At 40.4% G+C, this 22,656-nt stretch overlaps 3 protein-coding genes across 7 annotated transcripts in view; 1 reads left to right on the top strand and 2 right to left on the bottom strand.

The window, feature by feature from the left end:
- FIRRM (FIGNL1 interacting regulator of recombination and mitosis) overlaps window positions 1–5,053 on the bottom strand; it is a 41,879-nt gene extending 36,826 nt beyond the window's left edge. For 4 of the 5 annotated variants that reach the window (XR_009154444.1, XR_009154443.1, XM_058177332.1 and 1 more), the window contains exon 1: window positions 4,750–5,053. Coding sequence is in view for 3 of the 5 variants with exons in the window: in XM_058177332.1 (XP_058033315.1) it covers window positions 4,750–4,937 (188 nt within the window). In the remaining 2 variants the exon portion in view is untranslated. Of the gene's footprint in view, window positions 1–4,689 lie in introns of all 5 variants that reach the window. The other variant, XM_058177333.1, reaches the window with a different exon arrangement.
- METTL18 (methyltransferase 18, RPL3 N3(tau)-histidine) lies at window positions 5,015–6,860 on the top strand. Its single transcript, XM_058177358.1, has 2 exons — window positions 5,015–5,154; window positions 5,726–6,860. Exon 2 carries the CDS (start codon window positions 5,729–5,731, stop codon window positions 6,785–6,787), a length of 1,059 nt encoding a protein of 352 aa, XP_058033341.1. The 5' UTR covers window positions 5,015–5,154; window positions 5,726–5,728; the 3' UTR covers window positions 6,788–6,860.
- A 3,299-nt stretch (window positions 6,861–10,159) lies between these two features.
- Window positions 10,160–13,147, bottom strand: LOC131196037 (14 kDa phosphohistidine phosphatase-like). The gene is made up of 3 exons (XM_058178431.1): window positions 12,911–13,147; window positions 10,945–11,069; window positions 10,160–10,555 (listed from the first exon to the last, which is right to left on the bottom strand). Exons 1-3 carry the CDS (start codon window positions 13,110–13,112, stop codon window positions 10,463–10,465), a joined length of 420 nt encoding a protein of 139 aa, XP_058034414.1. The 5' UTR covers window positions 13,113–13,147; the 3' UTR covers window positions 10,160–10,462.
- Window positions 13,148–22,656: the final 9,509 nt, after the last annotated feature.

Here is a 22,656-nt window from a genome sequence, read left to right as displayed (position 1 = left end):
AATATTTGTATTTTGGCAGTTCATCTTAAAATAATGTATAGGATTTCTTTTTCATTTTCAGTTGTTTGTTTTGACTTGTTTTATTTTCCTTTTTAATTTTGGGTGATAACGATGATGATAGGCAAACTTCCCAAGATAATTATTTTAAGGACAATATATCATTAGCTTCTTTACTTCCTATCAAAGGGGATAGGAAGTGTAAGAATACTGTACATCTTAGAGAACAACCAATCCTGATATCCAAGCAGATCCTTGAGTCAGAAGGTGATATTTAGGATACCTTTTCCAAGTTATTTTAAGGGTTTACAATCAAAATCAGCATTGTGAATTACATTTGAAAGCTGGACAGAGATCAGCATGATTAAAGCTATATAAAACAGATGAGAAGCTGCTGTTTCTGAACCATTCCCAAGTGCAACATTTTACATCTTTGCATTTAACAATTATAGTAACAACCAAACAAAAATGTCAGGGCCAAAACAGACAAATAGACTTCAGCAGTAACTCCAACATTAATGCATTGAAATAAGAACCATGCTCTAATAAACTATTGTTTCCAAATTCTATTCTGTGGCTAAAAAAAATGGTCACAATAAATACTACTTACTGGTCATGAAATATAATATTGTTGCATTTCTTTTGTTTCTATATTAATATAGTGAAAATGTAAACTATTGTTAAATGTTAAAGCTTTTTGTATATTTAAGATGTGTGCATTTACAACTAGCTTTATTATTTATTTATTTATTTATTTATTTATTTATTCAAATTTATATACCGCCCTATCTCCCGAAGGACTCAGGGCGGTTCACAGGCAAATAAAACAGCATATATATACAAATTAAGAAAACCATTAAGAAAACATATTCAAAAAGCCTGATTATTAAAATAATATAGATATTAAAACCAATTAAAACCCCTATAAAATTTAAAAATTTAAAAATTTAAAAATTTAAAAACTAGTCCAGTCCCGCGCAGATAAATAGGTGTGTTTTAAGCTCGCGACGGAAGGTTCGGAGGTCTGGAAGCTGGCGGAGTCCTGGGGGGAGTTCGTTCCAGAGGGTGGGAGCCCCCACAGAGAAGGCCCTTCCCCTGGGCGTCGCCAGACGACACTGCCTAGCTGACGGCACCCTGAGGAGCCTCTGTGAGAGCGCACGGGTCGGTGAGAGGTATCCGGTAGTAGTAGGCGGTCCCGTAAGTAACCCGGCCCTATGCCATGGAGCGCTTTAAAGGTGGTTACCAAACCTTGAAGCGCACCCGAAGGCCACAGGTAGCCAGTGCAGTCTGCGCAGGATGGGTGTCATACGGGAGCCCCGAGGGGCTCCCTCTATAACCCGCGCAGCCGCATTCTGAACTAACTGCAGTCTCCGGATGCCCTTCAAGGGGAGCCCCATGTAGAGAGCATTGCAATAATCCAGGCGAGACGTCACGAGGGCGTGAGTGACCGTGCACAGGCATCCCGGTCCAGAAAGGCGCAACTGGCGCACCAGGCGAACCTGGTAAAAGCTCTCCTGGAGACGGCCGCCAAATGATCTTCAAAAGACAGCCGCTCATCCAGGAGGACGCCTGTTGCGCACCCTCTCCATCGGGGCCAGTGACTCGCCCCCGACAGTCAGCTGTGGACTCAGCTGACTGTACCGGGATGCCGGCATCCACAGCCCCTCTGTCTTGGAGGAAATGAGCTTGGGCCTGTTTCTTCCCCTCCAGACCCGCACGGCCTCCAAACACCCGGACAGCACTTGATAGCTTCGCTGGGGTGGCCCGTGTGAAAAGTACAGCTGGGTGTCATCAGCGACAGCTGGTACCTCACACCGAAGCCACTGATGATCTCACCCAGCGGTTTACATAGATGTTGAACAGAAGGCGAGAGGATCGCCCCCTGCGCCCCCCCACAAGTGAGGCGCCCCGGAGCCGACCTCTGCCCCCCTGTCAACACCGTCTGCGACCGATCGGAGAGATAGGAGGAGAACCACCGATAAACGGTGCCTCCCACTCCCAATCCCTCCAACCGGTGCAGCAGGATACCATGGTCGATGGTATCGAAAGCCGCTGAGAGGTCTAATAGGACCAGTGCAGAGGAACAACCCTATCCCTGGCCCTCCAGAGATCATCCACCAACGCGACCAAAGCCGCCTCAGTGCTGTAACCGGTCGGAAACCGACTGGAACGGGTCTAGATAGACAGTTTCATCCAGGTGCAAGGGAAATTTATATGCCACCATACTCTCTACAACCTTCGCCGCGAAGCGAAGATTGGAGACCGGACGATAATTACCTAAAACAGCCGGGTCCAGGGAAGGCTTCTTGAGGAGGGGTCTCACCACCGCCTCTTTCAAGGCGGCTGGAAGACTCCTCCACCAAGGAAGCGCCAGAATAGCCTGAGCCAGCCTCGTGTCACCTCCTGAGTGGCCAGTACCAACCAGGAGGGCACGGGTCCAGTAAACACGTGGTAGCATTCAGCCTACCCAACAACCTGTCCATGTCCTCGGGAGCCACAGGGTCAAACTCATCCCACAAAATGTCACCAAGACCACCCTCAGACGTCCCATCTGAGTCACCGCAATTCTGGTCCAGACCGTCCCGGTTGAACGATTTTATCGTATAGATAACCGTTAAACTCCTCAGCACGCCCCTGCAACGGGTCATCCCGCCCCTGATGAAGGAGGGAACGAGTCACCAAACAGGGCGGCTGGGCGGTTATCTGCCGATGCAATGAGGGAGGAGGCGAGCTACGCCGCTTCCTCAATGCCACTAGGTAAGCCCTATTATAGGACTTCACTAGTGTCCGATCAGCCTCGAACGGCTAGACCTCCAGGAACTCTCTAGGCGCCTTCTCCGCGCTCATCCTCTCAGCTCCTCGGAGAACCAAGGAGCCGGTTGGGACCCGCGCCGGGTCAGAGGCCGCAAAGGCACGACACGGTCTAGGGTTTCACCGCGCCTGTTCCCAGGCCGCAACAAGTTCCTCAGCCGTGCCGTGAGCCAGACTCTCAGGAAGTGGCCCAAGCTCCGTCCGAACCTCTCCGGGTCCATCAGGCGCCTGGGACGGAACCAACGTATCGGCTCCGTCTCCCTGCGGTGTTGAATGGCGGTCAGAAAGTCCAGGCGAAGGAGAGAGTGATCTGACCATGACAAAGGTTCAATGACTATTTCCTTCAAGTCCAGATCTCTCAACCACTGACCAGAGACAAAAATCAAATCCAAAGTGCCTCCCCCAATGTGAGTAGGGCCATCAACTACTTGGGTCAGGTCCAAGGCCGTCATGGAAGCCATGAACTCCCGAGCTGCTGTCGATGACGAGCCGGAAGATGGCAAGTTAAAGTCCCCCATGACTAAAAGTCTGGGGATCTCAACTGCCACCCCAGCAAGCACCTCCAGGAGCTCGGGCAGGGCAGCTGTCACGCAGCAAGGAGCCAGGTACGCGACCAGCAAGCCCAGCTTTATGAAGGACTCTGGAGGATTAAAATGTTTACCTATTTGATTTATGCACCCTTCTACTCAAGGCAGAAAACAAACAAAAACAGGAATTTAAATTTATAAATATAAACAAGATCGCTTTAAAATAAAAAAGAAATTCAAGTGATGTAGTAAATAAAAGTGTGTTTTTCTACTACACTGCATGTGCCTAAAAAGACATATTTTCTATATCATTGTATGTATAAACCAGGGAGACATTTTGCATTCCCTAGAAATATATTAATAGAAAGCATTGTTGAACGTGGGTAAGTGAACAGGAGGGGCAAATAAGCCAATAAGAATGAAGCAGGAGTTTGGAAACCAGTGTCAACACTACAAGAGAGATGGGGAGAAGCAGACACCAGTCTCCTGCTCTTGTTCCCCTCCATGTATACAGTATAGTATCATTTCAGTTACTGCACTGCTTCATTCTTTCATTCCTGTTCAATCATTTTTAATTCCCTCCAGGTAGAAGCAAGCTATGACAAGCACCTCCTCCACCCATGGAGGCTATTCAAGAAATGAGGGCTCAGAAAAATCAGATCCTCGAAAGGGAGTTCCCATTGGTTTGTTATTATGGTTATGCTACTACTATCCAATGTTTTAATTTTATGTTGGTAATTGTAAGCCGCTGTCTTTGGAAAGGGAACGAAAAACAAACTCAAGAAATATACGTATTTAATGCTCAGGATGCTGCTTCTGAGAAACTGCTGAGTGCATGGCTTTACCTACATTTCCTACGGTCCGTTTCATTTCCCACACTTATTTTATTTTATTTATTTATTTATTTATTTTATTTATTTATTTTGTCACACAGTATTTATGAGTGTAAGCATGAAATAACTATACAGTATATCAGTATGAGTATGTAATAACTAAATTAATTGAATATAACGAAAGGAAACAATAGGACAGGAACGGTAGGCACTCTTGTGCTCTTATGCACGCCCCTTATAGACCTCTTAGGAATGGGGTGAGGTCAATAGTAGACAGTTTTTGGTTGAAGCTTTGGGGATTTTGGGAAGAGACCACAGAATCAGGCATTAACAACTCTGTTCCTGAGGTCATATTTTCTGCAATCAGTGGGTGGCAACTTAAATGCCACCCATTTACCCCCTGCGAGCAATTTGACTGGCTTGCAAGTAAACATACGGAAAGGGCCGAGGAGACCACTGACGATCACAAACACTGGCAGAAGGACACCCTTACGACAAATTAAAGGAAGGGGAGGGGGCACCTTTCTTTTTCCCATTCCCAATTGTCCCGCGCCTCGGCTATTGCAGTTGAGAAGGATATGAAAAGGCGCGGCAGGGCGGCGGAGAGCTGGCGACGGCACGCCTCTGGATCCCAGCCCTGCACCTCCGACAACAGCGACATCTCCTCAGGCTCGGCCCGAGACATGCCGCTCGCTCCGTATCTGCCGCCAGAAGAGAAGGTCCTCCTCCTCCGCTCAGCGCGACTCCCATCAAACACCGCGGAGATCATAGAGCCAGCTTTAGGGCGGGCTAGTCCTGTGACGGAGCCGCTCTGGAAAGCCTTTGGAAAACGAGACTCCCGCCTGGGCCACGTGGGCTTTCGCTTGTTCGGCGGCCGGCTTCCGTCTCTGCTCAGTCGATGGGCTTCCCTGCCGTGGATTAGAGGCTTCCCCCTCCTCCCGTGCGACGCTTAGTCTTCCGAGTCTGGCGACACCACCGTTCACGAGGTGGGGGGCGGGGGGGGGGAAGGATCCTGCATTGTGTGGGAATTAGGCTGCTCCTGGAAGGAAAAAGGTTGGGGGGTGGGATTGCAAAATGAAGATAGTACTTGGCAGGGAAGCACTTTGTGTGCCAGATTTGGTCATGCTGTATTCCTTTTTATCTTGGAAACGCTGTGAAAAAGATTCTTGAAATTGGATTAGATTTGGGGACAAATTAATCTTGCCTCAAATCTGACATATCTTTTTTCCTAGCCAACAAAAATTGCTGTCTCTCTGGGATTCCTTTCAACACTCGAAGGCATAATTAGAGAAACCACAGGATGGTGTAGCATTTATGAGTATTGTTAAGAAACATATGTATACTGTATACATTTGTAAGGATATTAGAAATAGTGGAAACTATAACTAGAAGTTAATGTCACTTTAAAAGTAAGCCTTTGTACATTTCTTTTTAAGTACAATCAAAATCTCACTTTAAAAGTAAGCTTTGTACATTTCTTTTTAAGTACAACCAAAATCTGTGTTTGCATATTAATACTGCAGACATAAACTTATTTTTTTCTGTTTATTTCTCAAGACAATGGAATTTCAATTCAACTTCTCTGTGGACAAAATAGCAGAAAACGGAACAGATACTGCTGAAAATGAAAAGCTCCAGCAGGAAATAGTCCTATTGAATAATCAAGAAAACAGCAATAAGATTACTTCAGAAGAAAATAAATTAAATTACTATTTATCTGGAACCATTGCTAATATATCAGACCACAATACTTTGAATGCAAGACCTGTTACAAGTTTGTTAAAACAGTCCTGTCCCAAATCTGCCAAGGTGCATGATATTCCTAAAGATGTCAGTAAAGTCCTTGAGAACAAAACTATTGGAACTTTACCAGGCATTAACTATGCAAATATTTATGTGGTGGAGACTGCACTTCCAGGAAACTATGTCAAAGAAAACACTATGTCTAACACTTCTCAATCTGACCTAATTACAGGTGTCTATGAAGGAGGTTTAAAGATTTGGGAATGCACTTTTGATCTCCTGGATTATTTGTCAGAAGCTGATATTCAGTTTGCACAGAAGTCAGTTTTGGACCTTGGGTGTGGAGCTGGACTGCTAGGAATAGTTGCAATAAAAGGAAATGCCAAAGAAGTTCATTTTCAAGATTATAACAGTTCAGTAATTGAAGGAATCACCATGCCGAACATACTGGCTAATTCTCAAGATGATGATGGTGAGGAAGATACCCAACTTCACCTAAATCAATCTAGGAAAAAAGATTTCACCCAAGATTTTCTATCTAAATGCAAGTTTTTTTCTGGGGAATGGTCAGAATTTACTACATTTATTTTAAATAACACCAAATCTTTAGTAAAATATGATCTCATACTTACATCAGAAACTATTTATAATCCTAATTACTATGAAGCTTTCCATGATGCACTTTCAAGTTTATTGGCAAGAAAGGGCACCATATTTTTAGCTAGCAAAGCACATTATTTTGGGTGTGGAGGAGGCGTCCACCTTTTTACAAATTTCATAGAAAAGAAGAACGTATTTAAATCTCAAGTGGTTAAAGTTATTGAGAAGGGGCTCAATCGTTTCATTATTGAACTGACTTTTAAGAATTCCTGTTAAAATGCTAACATGCATATTAAATATGTATTTCTGTTATCAGAGGTGGTGTAATAAATTACTACATTTGACTTTTCTTACACCAAAACTTTTCATTTACTATGTTTTCTCCTTGTCTCTGAATTATTTATAATTATTTGTGCAGGGTAACTACCACATACGCATAATTTTAGCTTGATTTTGTTTAGCAGTCATTTCCCATAAATGCCTAAGACTGCATTCTTTTATGGACCAAGTTTGATTTCACAATTGTTTCCTCACCTACTTTATCTAAGAGTGATACTACATATACAATATCTTTCACTATAATACATCAATCGCTTATCAAAATTATTTCAATTTTTACTAGCATAAAGATCCATCTAGTCTAAGAAACTAAGGCAACTGCTTCAAAAGGAAAATAGGAACTGCAATATTTATACTTTAAAAATTATAAAATTCATTGTACATGCCATCTCTGAGATGAACATGTTCATGGTGAAATATGTGTTTATTTTCCAATTAATTTGGTAGATATCAGAATGACAAACCAGTCAATTCAGCCCGTATTTAATTACTGAGAAAATTGGGTTCAATAAATCATAGCTTAATTAACTGAGTAAATTGAGAGAAATTTAACTTTATTTTCTTTATAGCACCATGGGGTAAGCAGCCTCCCTCTACGTGTTATCCTTTTTCCTTGGGCAGTTTTTTTGACCACCCTTGGTATTTTTGATTGATTCTTGGAAACAATATGGGTAAGTCCATGCACTTTTCTTGGCAAAATTTTCAGAAGTGCTTCATCCCAGGCAGGGCTGAGAGTGACTGGCTCAAAGTCACCCAGTTGCCTACTACACCTAACTCAGGATTAGAATTCAAGTGACCCTATTTTTAGTTGAGATATCAAATTATAAGCTCTCATGCTTGATTTTCTCCTTACCTCTAGAAACCTGCAACCATATTTCCATTATATTCTTTCCAAATGTTTTTATTCTATTTTATTTTGTCACAACAGTATACGCAAACATTGACATAAAAACAACAACATATCATATAAACATATATATATAGGCTAAAATATGTATAAAATATAAAATATAGGCTAAAATATGTATGTATGTATATGTATGTATGTATGTGTGTGTGTGTGTATATATACATACATACATATATATATACATACATACATACATACATACATATATATATATATATATATATATATATATATATATATATATATATATATATATATATATGTAGGTCTTTAGTTGTTCGGGTTTTCTCCCGTGTAAAATTGGAAGTGTCTTGGCGACGTTTCGACGAAGTCTCATTCGTCATCTTCAGGCTTCAGCTTCGTGCTTCTGGGAGCAATGTGTGATTGCAGCTGTTTCTTCCTTTTTAACTGCTAGTGGGTTTGAACTGATTGGGTGGGAGCTTGGCTGTGCTCTGATTGGATGGGGGTTTTTTTGTGCTCTGATTGGCTGGAAGTGTGTCCTGTCTGGGTGGGGGCTTGGTTGTGCTCAGATTAGTCTGAGTTGCAGGGGGATTTGAGCTGGTGAGCTGCACTGCTGCTGTTTGGCTTCGTGGTCGTGCTACATCTTCATAGTGGGTGTCAGTCTGCTGCATATATGGATTGGAGGGGTTTGAAATGGCTAATGTTGCAGCTGCGGTCTGGCTTCTGGTCCTTGGTCGTGCTTCCTGATCAGTGTGGGTTTGGGTCTGCTTTCTGGGTGGATGTGTGGTGGTGACATCCTGTGTGGACCTCGTGAGTGTGGGTCTGGTGTCATTCCTCGTGTTAGGGACTCGTTTGTCAATAAGGGCGGGTTTCCAAATGGCTGGTAGGCGGGAGGTGTCATCTCGTTTGTTCATGCTGTGTGGGCGTTTTTCTATCTCAATGGCCAGGATGTCATCACCGCACATCCACCCAGAAAGCAGACCCAAACCCACATTGATCAGGAAGCACGACCAAGGACCAGAAGCCAGACCGCAGCTGCAACATTAGCCATTTCAAACCCCTCCAATCCATACATGCAGCAGACTGACACCCACTACGAAGATGTAGCACGACCACGAACACGAAGCCAAACAGCAGCAGTGCAGCTCACCAGCTCAAATCCCCCTGCAACTCAGACTAATCTGAGCACAACCAAGCCCCACCCAAACAGGACACACCCCAGCCAATCAGAGCACAAAAACCCCATCCAATCAGAGCACAGCCAAGCTCCCACCCAATCAGTTCAAACCCCCACTAGCAGTTAAAAGGAAGAAACAGCTGCAATCACACATTGCTCCCAGAAGCACGAAGCTGAAGCCTGAAGATGACGAATGAGACTTCGTCGAAACGTCGCCAAGACACTTCCAATTTTACACGGGAGAAAACCCGAACAACCAAAGACCTATATACAAACACCCGTGAAAACCTCAGAAAACATATATATATATATAAGCAAAAGTTTTCCCTAGCCACTTTTAATGTTTTTGATGCTCCTGATACTTTCCACAGATCTTCAATTATGCTGTCTCTTGCTTTTCTTATTAGTCCGAATTCATAAGCAGTAGCTTATGAAGCATGCTTACCTTTCACTTTTCTAACAATTCACAGCAGTAGAACCAAGCAGGTTTATGCTTACTAGAAATTGGATGTTACCATACATTCCTGTTTTTTTGGTTCAGATACCAAATGAAGAATCACAGTAAAAATTGTACATCAGCACAATTTAATTCAAGGTCCTGATTGAAATAGTAAAGTAGATCTAATTCTTCCATGGTTGATGTGTCTTGTTATGCATAGGGATTAAAATGTGATGTTTTATGAAACCTTAGTTGTAGAGTTACACTGTGATTATGTGTGCATTGAACCTCAAGTTAAACAATGACTTTCAGTCTAGCATGTATTGTGAATCTAAGCCATGTGGTTATCTTTATGGTACAAGTACAAATCCACAAAACTACATTGAGTAAATTGTAATTAAACATGTTATCAAAGCACAACCTATATCTTAATATTTTAACTATTTAAATACTTTTAAATTGTTCTGGGATTGGATGACAAAGAGAATTATGTCATGTAATTGCCCACAGGAGAATTTTTATCCAGCATCTGCAGTTGCCAGGGTGTCAATGGCACCTAGTTGGTTCACAGTCCCCCTTCTAAATTAAACATAATAAATTAATTTGATTTTCCCAAATAAGGTTCTAAAATTGCATTATTTTAGGAATGGAGTACCTGAAAAAGATGTAGATCCCTAATTTAGAGCCTGGAAATACAAGCATTGGGTATTATTCCAGATACTTTTCATGAGTTTTAATACTGAAACTGGATGAATTATCAAAGATCATGTGTTCATTCTGGCTTTGAATTGGCAGTTTATCAATAAAAATGCAAAATAAAGCTTGATTTGAATGAAACTTTATTTCTTAAAAATGTTTAAAGAGGGCTTGCATTATTGCAGAGTCCAAAATTATCTTTATGGCGATGTAAACTGGAAGTAAAGTATGGATTTAAAAATTACAAATGCTGTTAACAAGATGTGAAGACGTGATAAAACTCCAAGTTATTTAAAGCATGAACCAAGCCATTCATATCCTTTTTTTTTATTCAGTATAGGCTAAATGCACTGATTGTATTTCCTCATGGGAGCTTAGAATTAAGTGTATACTATCTTGAAAAAATAGATTTATATTAGATGATACAATTTATTTCTTGTCATCTGACCAGCTAATTTCATAATCTTTATAAGTTCTCTTCAGTATTTCAACAGTCACAGAATGATCAGCTTTACCATATCCCTGTAAGAAGAAAAATTTCTAGTGTCATGGAATCGTAGAAAAGGATTGGAAAAGACACTCATATTTTAGTCCATTCTGCTACAGCTATTGAGCATGATTATTTCCAAATAAGACATTCCTACTAGTACCTGCTCAAAGTAGACAAATTATGATAAAATAAGTCTTGCAATCAGCATAATTAGAAATGTGTGAACACAATAAAAGTTCCATAAGCAATAGTTTAACATGAAATATGGTACATATTGTGGTTAGCTGAGAATTACAGAAACCTCATCTTCAAATCTATTACTGTTCCTTCTTGTGAATTAATACATTTATAAACATTACCCTAATCTTAATATGCAAATTAAATCACCAATATTTGGGCAGCATAAGTAAGCAGCACTTACTGTAGAAAGGCCAAATACACGGATTTTTTTGTCTTTGCTGTTATGATCAATTTTTCCTCCTCCAAGACACTTGCATACAAAACCTAGCTTTTCCATTTCAGGGTTAACTTTTTCAAATATGTGATCTGTAATAATAAAATAGAAGCTAAGCAGAACATTAATAGTATACTATAAAGACAAAACACAAGGATCTGTGAAATGTAAACATTGTAGGAACTATAAAAACTCTACTTTGCCTGAACTTCATATCATTCATATTCATATCATATTTGTATCATATTCAATTCAAATTCATATCATTCAAGCAATTTTGAACATACTTATGTCTGGAAAAGATTATTATAAACAAATATAGATTCTCTTCATATTGTAGATACCAAAATGAAGAAATGCCAAAACTGAATGCCAAAAAAGTCTGACAACAGTTTAGTTTTTTGGCTTTCTCGGTTCACAAACAAAATAGAATGATAGAATCCCTCCAAGACGGAGTGGTTGTGGATGCCGGCACCCTGATACAGTCAGCAGCAGCCGCAGCTGACTGTTGGGGGCGAGTTATTGGCCCCAAAGGAGGGAGTGCGCAACTTGGATGTTCTCCTGGATGCACGGCTGTCGTTTGAAGATCATTTGGCGGCCGTCTCCAGGAGAGCCTTTCACCAGGTCCGCCTGGTTCGCCAGTTGCGCCCCTTCCTTGATCGGGATGCCCTATGAACTCATGCTCTTGTTACCTCCCGCCTGGATTATTGCAATGCTCTCTACATGGGGCTCCCCTTGAGATGCACTCGGAGGCTTCAGTTGGTCCAGAATGCAGCTGCGTGGGTGATAGAGGGAGTCTCACACAGCTCCCATGTGACACCTCTCCTGCGCAGACTGCACTGGCTTCCTGTTGCCTTTCGGGTGCATTTCAAGGTTTTGGTTACCACCTTTAAAGCGCTCCATGGCTTGGGACCTGGGTACTTACGGGACCGCCTGCTGTTACCTCATGCCTCCCACTGACCCGTACGCTCGCACAGAGAGGGCCTTCTCAGGGTGCCTTCTGCCAGACAATGTCGGCTGGCGGCCCCCAGGGGAAGATCCTTCTCTGTGGGGGCCCCTACTCTTTGGAATGAACTTCCCCCTGGTTTACGTCAAATACCTGACCTTCGGACTTTTCGCCGCGAACTGAAAACATATCTGTTTGTTCGTATGGGCTTTCTTAAATTGTCTAGTTTTAAATTTTAAATTTCTTTTTAGTTTTAACTGGGGTCTTTTAGATTTTTAACTATTTTAATTTCGGCCACACTGTATAATAAGTTTTTAAATTTATTTTTAACTGTATATTGTTTCTTTTTTACTTTGGCTGTACACCGCCCTGAGTCCTTCGGGAGAAGGGTGGTTTATAAATCTAATGAAATAAATAATAAAATAAATAAATAAATAGTTAAGAATGTAAGTGGTTTGTTTGTAAAATGAAAATACCAACCTTTTTACTTAAAGTTTTGTGGAAAAGGAAAGCATGACAGTGAGTCTATAGCATCCTAAGAGATAGAGCAATGTGCTTTTCTCATCCAGATTTCAAATGCAAAAATTTAACAGCATAGCTGAAACGAGTTGTTTCAACATGCTGGATTCACACAGCATGCAAACTCAAGTTTCAGTAGTGATCTATTCAATTTGTTACCTGTTATTAAATCATAATGGGGGCGGGGGGGAGAGCCCACAAACCATACTTAAAAGTAAAGCAAACCGAACATTATGGTGGAACTAGGCTTGGATGTCCCAGCGAAATCTGACAGCTGATCTAACCCAGGTTATACTCACTGAACTAATATTCTCTGAGACCACTCATTAGTCATACATGTACATTTTCTTTTTCTCTAATGCTATTCCGACTTCTTAATTTCACGCTGAACGGTGCTGACTTCACATATATATTTTTTTCATTGTTAAGCCACTGTCTGGGTCCAGTCCAGCTGGCAGCTCCACTCACTGTGGAACTCGGCGTCCGCAGTGCCCCTCACGATGTCGCGGTGCTCATCAGCCCCCCGCTGGACCCGCACCAGGATATATTTGAAAATGCCATCGGGGTCCAGCTCCACTTCGGGCACCGAGCTCAGCTGCCCTCCGGCCGCCATTATCCAGCCTCGCTGACTGGAGCGGAATGCGTGCCGAAGTGCAGAAAGAGAAAGCATCGACGTATTTTCGGCGTCGCGTCGAGCCTCTCAAATGCAAAAAAAGAGCCCGGATCGCCAGCCGCAAGCGCTCATTGGCTCGTACTGGTTGTGGTCGAGCTGCGAATTGGCCGCACGAATGCGCGAGTGGAACGGGACTCTTCCAAAAGCCCCGGCGAGCCTTTTTGTTGGAATCACCCACGCAAATCACCCACAATTTCAGGGTAGAGAACGGATATTCTTCAGTCTCGACCAGTGGAACAAAAGGTGCTTAATATGGAATACTAACCGCACCTATAATAATAACAACAGAATAACAGAGTTGGAAGGGACCTTGTAGGTGATCTAGTCCAACACTCACCCCCCCCCCCCAAACTGTGTTTGGCTTCGGGTAGTTCGGACCAATATTTCTGGCTGAGTTTAAGGAGCAGAACATGTTTGCTTAACATTAATTAATCCAATTTGCAGCCCAAATTAAATTGTTTTGGATTAACCAGGGTGGATAAAAATCTATGATTTTTTTAAATTAAAAAAATTGGATTTTTAAAAATTTAAATCGATTTTTTTTAATTTAAATAGGATTTTTTTATTTTTATCCAATTTATTTTAATAAAATGCTTTTATCTATCTAAAGATAGATCTAAACTATCTAAAGATAGTTATCTATTTAAGATACATTAATAATTTAGTTTATTCAGCATGAAATGGAGCTTACTTATATAACATGAGGCTGTATATTCTGCAATATTTACATTTTTGGTAAACTCAATGAATCCAAGCTGTACAAGCTAAATAGGAAACCTTCATTTTGTTTGCAAATAATAAAGATTCTAACTAACCAGCAAGAATGAGTTCTTACATTTAAAGAGCACCTGTCATTTCAAATCCATCATGGCAGCACCTGTTAGCATGCATCCACTCACCTGCCTGCCTGCCATGTTCCTCACCTTGTTGTGTCACTGCCGCATCACCAGTCATCCCATTAAAGTGAATGGGACTGAGTCAACAGCGGGTCAGAGGAGGAGCCATTGCGGGACAGAGATGATGGTTGCTCTTTAAAAATTATGATTTAAATCGAGTTGATTTAAATCAAGCTTTTTTACTAGTGACTTAAATCATGATTGGGTAATCTTTTTGGCACAGTGACGAAACGAGTGCGCCGGAACCCAGACGAGAGCAGCTGGCCAGGGCACATGGACTCAGTGGTCATCTGTTTTTGTGGGTTCTGGTGTGCGCATGTGTGTCAGACAGCTGGTCCAGTGCGCATGCGCACCGGCCAGCCCTCTTTCGGGTTCTGGCATGTACATTTGCACCGGCCAGCTAGTCTTCATACATGTGCATGCCGGAACCCGGACAAGAGCAGCTGGCCGGTGCACAAGCAAACCAGACAGCTGGTCCAGGGCATAGGCCCATTGGCCAGCTCCTCTCTTTTGGGTGCGTGCATGCATGAAGACCAGCTGGTCAGTGTGCATAGGTGCGCTGGAACCCAGAAGAGCAGATGGCGATGGCGATGGCGATGGCATGCGTGCCCACAGAGAGGCTCTACGTGCCACCTCTGGCACGTGTGCCATAGGTTCGCCATCATGGATTTAAATTGTGATTTAAATCGACTTCATTTAAATCAAATCCACCCTGGGATTATCCGAATTAACCAGTACACACATTACACACTGTAGGGTGAATGTTAGTCTACAGAAGCCCCAGATCAGTTTGATAGTACCCTGTAATACTAACAAATTTGGTTAGTATTTATACAGAAGTATTTATCAGATACCCCTCAATTCACCAGCTGCATGAAGGGGATTGACTGAAGTAGGAATTAAATTTATACAAAGGAGGAAGTGGGGAGTAAAAATGGAGTTGAGAGGTTATGTAGATGAAGGTCAAGTAAAGAACCAAAAGAAGTATGTAAATCAATTGTAATGTAAAAATTTGTTGTGTTTATTCAAACCTAAAACAGACTGAAGCCTAATCTGGTTCTGATGCTCATCAAAAATGTACTGCAGTAAATTACTTCAAATTGGGTAAAAGCAATTTTTCTTTAGGTATAGTTAGTTGTCAACTTACAACCACAATTGAGCCCAAAATTTCTGTTGCTAAGTGAGACATTTGTTAAGTGAGTTTTGTCCCATTTTACAACCTTTCTTGTCCCAGTTGTTAAGTGAATTATGCAGTTGTTAAGTTAGTAACGTTAAGTAATCTGACTTCCCCATTGACTCTGCTTGTTAAAAGGTTGCAAAAGGGAATCACATGACCCTGGGACACTGCAACCTCATAAATATGAGTCAATTGCCAAGTGTCTGAATTTTGATCACGAGACCATGGGGATTCTACGATGGCCATAAATGTGAACAATGATCATAAGTCATTTTTTTCAGTGCCGTTGTAACTTTGAACAGTCACTAAATGAATTGTTATAAGTTGAGGATTACATTTACTGACACACAAAGTAATTTGAAATGTATTTGAATATAAGTAGCTCAGGTTGGTAATTGGGCTGTTGCTCTGAGCTCCGAACTTGGCAATTTGGTTGCAAATGCTTTGTCACTATTTGAGGAGACATTGTCAGTGTGCTTTGAACTGTGCTCATCTGTCAGAGCACTGGCCTTTAAATACTTCTTTAGTATTAGGTTTTTTTTAGTATGGATGTTATTTGTTCAGCTACTTCTGAGTCATGGTCTGGATTCTGTCTGTTTGAATGGCTGATAGTTGTTACTGAGACATGGTCCAATTTCTTGTGAGCTGATGGGTTGTGATTATTGTTGTTGCATAGTGAGGTGCCTGTTTATTCGTTTTAAATGCTATCTTCGGGATCCTAGTTAATGCAGTTCTTTCGATCTCAGCAATTGATAAACTGGATCAATGTCACAATCTGAAGTCAGACCATGACTCAGAATTACCGAACAAACAACATCCATACTAATTTGCATCACATAAAATGGTATTTAAAGGCCAGTGCTCTGACAGACGAGCACAATTCAAAGCACACTGACAATGTCTCCTTGAATAGTGACAAACCAAATTGCCGAGCTTGGAGCTCAGCCCAACATAAAGTAATTTCCCAATCACAACAGGGAAATTTAAATAAGGGCTTTCTGATTTTATACCTGATTGGTATAAAAGACTTTCTGATAAGGGTTTTTTGATAATGAAAGAAAATGTTTGGGAAGAACTGGCATACATTATTCTAAGACAGACTTTATATATCGCTTCCTGTAACTTTTCTAAACCTCAGGATTTGGATAGCTTTTAAAACTAATGCTGTCTATTATTTGACCATTCACTAAGCTTCATCTCTTTTCCCCATTTCCCATGGTACCATTACAATATATGCAATGACTAACAGGGAATGATGTTTGAAAATATATAGAAATGAAACTTTGAAACAGAAATTATGTCTCCAAATGCCACGTATATAAGATTTGAAGTAGCCCAAACTACTACTACTACTACTACTTGGAGTTAACTTTTTTTGTTTTTGTTAAGCTACTTCTGGACCTCTGCATTAAAAGCTAGTCACATAATATGTAATAGTGGCCACTGGAAACTTTTGGAAAAGGAGCTGGATTTGTACCAGTTCAGAATTCCTATTTGTATAAAAAGTTTTGGACAGCCCTTTTATGTCTCTCTTTTATTGCACTAATACTCCCAAGTTTATGTGAATAGGGTTTCAATATTCCTGGCATTAGAAAGGAGTGGGCAAACCATCCATTTATAGATAAGTCTTTTTTTAATTTACTGTTCTGAATTGCTATTTGATTAGACCCAAGAGATCTGTTCTTTGCTCAACAGGATATCTAAAAGAACTTTCATTCAAAGGAAAGGAAATACTAATGGATCATAAGCTGGAAGACCGTTCACTTGATTGCTTATTCACTGAGGGCTCTTGGAGATAAAGTTGCTGCAGCCGCAATTTCCCCAGTGATGATTCAATGGATATGCATGCATGCATACAGCACACTTCAAAATTGTGATGAAACAAAGTATTGTTGGGGTTTTTGAAATAATTATGTTTTATTTCAAGAGATATAAAGTAATATGTCAATTTTATGAAAAAAATGGTGAAAATTTACTCTTTTGATTACTTGTCAAGATTATAAAGTATTGTTTTAGAGAAAGGGTTGAATAATAGAAACCTGAAAATAGGCCTAAACAAGTAAGAGAGTGAAAGTTGGCATTTTGAAGTAAAAAGGGAAAGGTTAGTCTTATTCTGCTCTTATTATTTGATAGAGAATATTATTTGTGGGAATTGTAAAGGTTGCCATTCCACTATAGCTCTGTTAAAATACATTCCCATATATCTACGGCTAAACTTCAACAGCAGTCACAGATAATTTGGTATTCTGTAGTTGAAGGTGCTTGATCGAGGTTAAAATAAGATCTTTTTTTTTGCAATGCTTTATAGATTTGCTTATAGATGAGGGAAGGGATATGGGATGAAAAGGTATCAGTTTAACCTTGTAGGGGATGAAGAGTTAAAGTTTCAGATATCTTTATTACAGTCTTTGACCAGCCTTTACAAATTCAAATTTATGTATTAAATCTCTGATGGGGATGATTTGAAATGATGCTATGTATGTATGGTCTCATCTTAAATAGCATTAGTGGAATAATAGACTGCTTAAAACTTTTTTTTTGACAGCTGGAAGCCATTCAGCGGCACATAAATCTATCTGTATTGATGGTGAAGAAGTTGTTCTAGGGAGGTTACAGGTGCTATAGTACAATCCCAGGGTCCAATATTAAGTCTGATCAGGAAGATACAGAGAGCAGTCTGCTGAGTTTGAAGAGAACAGTTTAGCTTGTAGGAAACTTCTTAGGGATCCAGAGAGGAATTACTATGAGTAGGGCCACCACTCTTTACCTAATCAGATTTATTAATATAATAATTTAACATTGCACATTTTTGTCAATTAGTCCTTTAACAACTTGCCATTTTTATAATGCATTCTGGGAATGAAGTCTATAAGCCTTAATAGGAGAGATAGGTCTGACTTCATGTTTTTGTACAAAAGGCTTAACATCTTTTTTTTCCAGTAGGTCTAAATCATGTTTTATGGCAGACACCTGTTCAAATAATGAAACAGTTCGAGCTGTAAGAAGGCATTGCTAATGTAGCACTACCCCCAAAAGGTCCACTAGAGTCCGGGTTCTCCTGGCCCTCTTGGTAGGGCCGCCGGTACACACTGGTCTTTTGCTCAGGCACCTCTACTGGCCTGGGTCATGTAGTGCATGGTGGTCAGTCGTCTCTCAGCAGCAAGGTCACGTGATGGGGTGATGGTCAGTCTTTTCCCAACAGGTGGGTCACGTGGTGGTATTCATGTAGCTGGTTAGCCCTTCTTCCCCACTCCCTCTCTCTCTCCTCTCCCCACTTTCCCCTCTCCCTCTCTTGAATTGCCTGCTGGGCTCTCCTTCCACTGCCTCTGCTCCTTTGTGGATTCCTCTGCTTGCCTCACAGAAACCTTTCCTCTCCCCACAGATCAGGCTTGCCCCATCCTATCCTTCTTATTGCCTTCACTCCCTCTCCCTATCCCCAGGCCTCTTTCTCCATTTCCCCCTTCCTCTGAGGCCTCCTTTTCCCCAGGCATCTCTTCCTATCCTTACCTTCCGGCTTTTTCCCAAAATGCTTATTTTTTATTTATTTATTTAATTTTGTCATAACAATATACACAAGCATCACACAAAAAGATTATATAATATGTAAACATATATATGATGAGAAACAAGGAAGTATAAGCATGTATATATATATATAGGGAAAGAAACAATAGGACAGGAATGGTAGGCAAGTTTGTGCTCTTATGCACACCCCTTAAAGTCCTCTTAGGAATAGGGTGAGGTCAACAGTGGATAGATTTTGGTTAAAGCTTTTGGGGTTATGAGAAGAGACCACGGAGTCGGGTAATGCATTCCAAGCACAGACAATTCTGTTACAGAAATCATATTTTCTGCAATCCAAATTGGAGCGGTTGACATTAAGTTTAAATCTATTGGTAGCTCTTGTATTATTGCAATTGAAACTGAAGTAGTCATTAACAGGAAGGACATTACAATGGATGATTCTATGAGCTAAACCCAGGTCCTGTCGAAGGTGTTACTCTAGTTACTCAAGTGTCTAATCCATTCCATACACTAAGATAGGACTGCCAGAAAAACCAATGCAGTCTTTGGCTACATCAACAGAGGGATGTCTCAAGATCACAAAAAAATGATAGAACTGCTTTATACTACACTAGTCAGCCACACTTGGAATACTGAATCCAGTTCTGGTCACCACAATACAAAAATGGTGGTGGGATCCTAGAAAGTGCTCAGAGAAGAACAACTTAAATGGTAAGGAGTCTTTAGGGTAAATCATATGAGGAATGGTTAAGGGTTAGGGTTAGGGTTATTCTCCATAACACCTGAGGTGAGGGCAAGACAAGCAACAGGTGGAAGATCATTAAAGAGAGATTCAACCTAGAATAAAGAAGAAAATGCCTGACATTAAGAACAATCAAACAGGGATATGAGTTGTGGATGCTCCATCACTGAAGATTTTCAAGAATAGACTGGCCAACCATTTGTCCAGGATGGCCTTAGCAAGAGGTTGGACTAGAAGGCCTCCAAGGTCCCTTCCAATCCTATGATTCTATGACTACCACTGAGTTTAAAAAATCTTCCAAAGGCTGGCTATTGTCAAATTAGAGTTTAGCTTCCTTGAGGTCTTACTTTTATATTATGGAATGGATGGCTTTTCCAAATAACTTTTCAGGTTAAAAAAAATATTGGCAGTAGAATGAAGTTAGTAACTTCACTTTGTTACCAATACAATATTTTAGCTTACTACTTACCTTAACTAACAACCCCAACATAATATGTATCAAAAAATGCCACTAAACAGAGTCACCTAAACACATGAAACCTAACATCGTCTTAGTGCCCTTTTTTTGCCCAAGCTGGCAAGACACCATAATGGTGTCTTATTTTATTTCTTTTTTTTATTTTTTATTTTTTATTTTATTTATTTATCTTCTTTCCTTCCCTCTCACTGTTGCTTTGAAACTTGTATTTTGCTTTTATTTCATTTTGTTCTTCATTTTGTTCTGTTTTAAAACAGGATAAAAAGAACTTATCCCCATGCCATCCAGCTCCATGGTTCTAGATTTTTATAGAGCAATTTTTAATTTTAATTGTTTTTATATTTATCTTTTTACTTTTGTAAATCATTCAGAGTACTTTTATTGGTGAGAGGGGTGGCATATAAATTTTATAAACTAAACTTGCTGATTGATTTCTTATTGGTCTTGATTGGTTTAATTTATCTTAAATATCCATAAATCTAATATGCAAAAAGAAGATGATTTGGACAAGCACCTGGGAAATAGCCCCAAGGAAGAACCTCTGAAACCATTAACAATAGTTAACTTGATTCCAGAACCAGACTGCAGGCCATTAAGTGTGAAAGATCCATTCTCTTTAAACAACTGAGCTTGTTGATAATTATTATGGGGTTGTTCATGAGGCAAAGATAGAAGTAGAAGCAAAAAATAGGAGCGGATGGGACCTTCTCTCCCTTTGGAAGAAAATCTGCTGAATCAATAGATGAACAGCTCTCCCCACCCCCTGCACCATGACAGTGCATTTGGTACTCTACTGACAGAATACCAAATGCACTGAGTTCTTCTTGAGTTCATCTCATCGCAAATCAATGTCCCCTTATTGCTGAAAGAATCTCCCATCTAAATTTGAATCTAAATGCCACCAGTGAAAAAACTGGACTCCCCCTACATCTTTTAAGACCTTCCCCAAGAGACATTGTAGTAGGCAGCAAAATCAACCCAATTTATTTCCCTGAGATAAATCCATCTGTGTTATGAATAACAAGCTATATTTATGCAAAATAGCCAGTGAATATCTATAAATGGGACTCTAAAAAAGCAGTTGTTTCCTTGTACCCCAGTTTCTCAAGTGGATCTAGCAGTGGCAGTGTGGCTTCCATTCTGCCACTGCTAGATGCTAGCTGAATTATACTAGCATTTGATACTTCTAAAATGCTTTCCACATTAATCATAAGAAACTATCTGATTGCTTTTCAGATCTCTTTTAAGAAAGTCTTCAGAGACATGACAACTAAGCCTATGCTAAACTTTCTGTTTCTGGGCTCATTGCCAAGAGCAGAACTGGTGGAAAAGATATAGATAAAACCCTGACCCCTATTCCAGAGAAGCTGACCTCAGGAAGACAAAAACATAATCTATGCCAGGATTAATTAACCCCCTCTTCCTCTCCTGCTCTGACCAAAGGGATGGAAGCCAGGAACTCCTTTGCCTTAATTTTCAAGAATGAACAAGATTTTGTTCTTCATAGATTATAAAGTTTAAGGCAAGATCTAGCTAAACTGCTTCTCAATGGCATTACAAATATTATTCCAGCAGAGCTGAGCCTGCCTTCTAATGAGGACAAAGGAGGACTTGATTTGAGCAGCAATTGCAGTAGTAATACACCAACTCGTAGTTAACAGATTACTAAGAACAGTAACTTTCTCCCAGTCAGCATACATCTTCTGTTTCAGACTGGGCATATGAATACCAGCTTGATTTACAAATAGATTACTAATAACAAGAAGTCACACATAAGGCAGGCCAAAGAAATAGCCACAACTACAAGCTTCCACAAACACAAAGTGATTCAAATGTACATAATGTAATCTTTATCACCTGTCCATTTATCCTGAGTTTCTTGTGACAATTGTTTGGAGAAGAGAATGCCAAATTTTGCATGAGACTTTTGAGATTGGTGCATTGTCACCTGAGGAAATTAACTTGTTACAGGATTTGGTGATTGTAATATAGCTGATGTTGGGAGATATAAACAAGTTCATAGGTGAACTTGCATGAAAGAACTTTGCCTAAAAGTTGTAGGTTGTATTTTTATTTATCTATATAAGCATAATATAGCTGGTTAACAAATTATATCCATAATTATTTGAAATATGTGGAATATGGAAACCAAATCAATAAATTGAATAAAGTTTGAAAGTTGGACGAGAATTAGCCCAGTTTCTCAAGTGGATCTAGCAGTGGCAGTGTGGCTTCCATTCTGCCACTGCTAGATGCTAACTGAATTATACTAGCATTTGATACTTCTAAAATGCTTTCCACATTAATCATAAGAAACTATCTGATTGCTTTTCAGATCTCTTTTAAGAAAGTCTTCAGAGACATGACAACTAAGCCTATGCTAAACTTTCTGTTTCTGGGCTCATTGCCAAGAGCAGAACTGGTGGAAAAGATATAGATAAAACCCTGACCCCTATTCCAGAGAAGCTGACCTCAGGAAGACAAAAACATAATCTATGCCAGGATTAATTAACCCCCTCTTCCTCTCCTGCTCTGACCAAAGGGATGGAAGCCAGAAACTCCTTTGCCTTAATTTTCAAGAATGAACAAGATTTTGTTCTTCATAGATTATAAAGTTTAAGGCAAGATCTAGCTAAACTGCTTCTCAATGGCATTACAAATATTATTCCAGCAGAGCTGAGCCTGCCTTCTAATGAGGACAAAGGAGGACTTGATTTGAGCAG

Source organism: Ahaetulla prasina, chromosome 3 (genome assembly GCF_028640845.1).
Source record: "Ahaetulla prasina isolate Xishuangbanna chromosome 3, ASM2864084v1, whole genome shotgun sequence".
Lineage (NCBI taxonomy): Eukaryota > Metazoa > Chordata > Lepidosauria > Squamata > Colubridae > Ahaetulla > Ahaetulla prasina.
The sequence above is the reverse complement of the archived record's forward strand: the minus strand, read 5'-3'. Positions and strand labels throughout refer to the sequence as shown.

What these genes read in the sequence shown, in the direction of transcription:
- LOC131196037 (XM_058178431.1), bottom strand. Translation starts at nt 13,112, where the DNA reads ATGCTTTCTCTTTCTGCACTTCGGCACGCATTCCGCTCCAGTCAGCGA. An exon ending in TGCGGACGCCGAGTTCCACA is followed by an intron (nt 11,070 to 12,910) that starts GTGAGTGGAGCT and finishes TTATTATTACAG; the next exon opens with ATCACATATTTGAAAAAGTT. An exon ending in GTGTATTTGGCCTTTCTACA is followed by an intron (nt 10,556 to 10,944) that starts GTAAGTGCTGCT and finishes TTCTTCTTACAG; the next exon opens with GGATATGGTAAAGCTGATCA.
- METTL18 (XM_058177358.1), top strand. Translation starts at nt 5,729, where the DNA reads ATGGAATTTCAATTCAACTTCTCTGTGGACAAAATAGCAGAAAACGGA.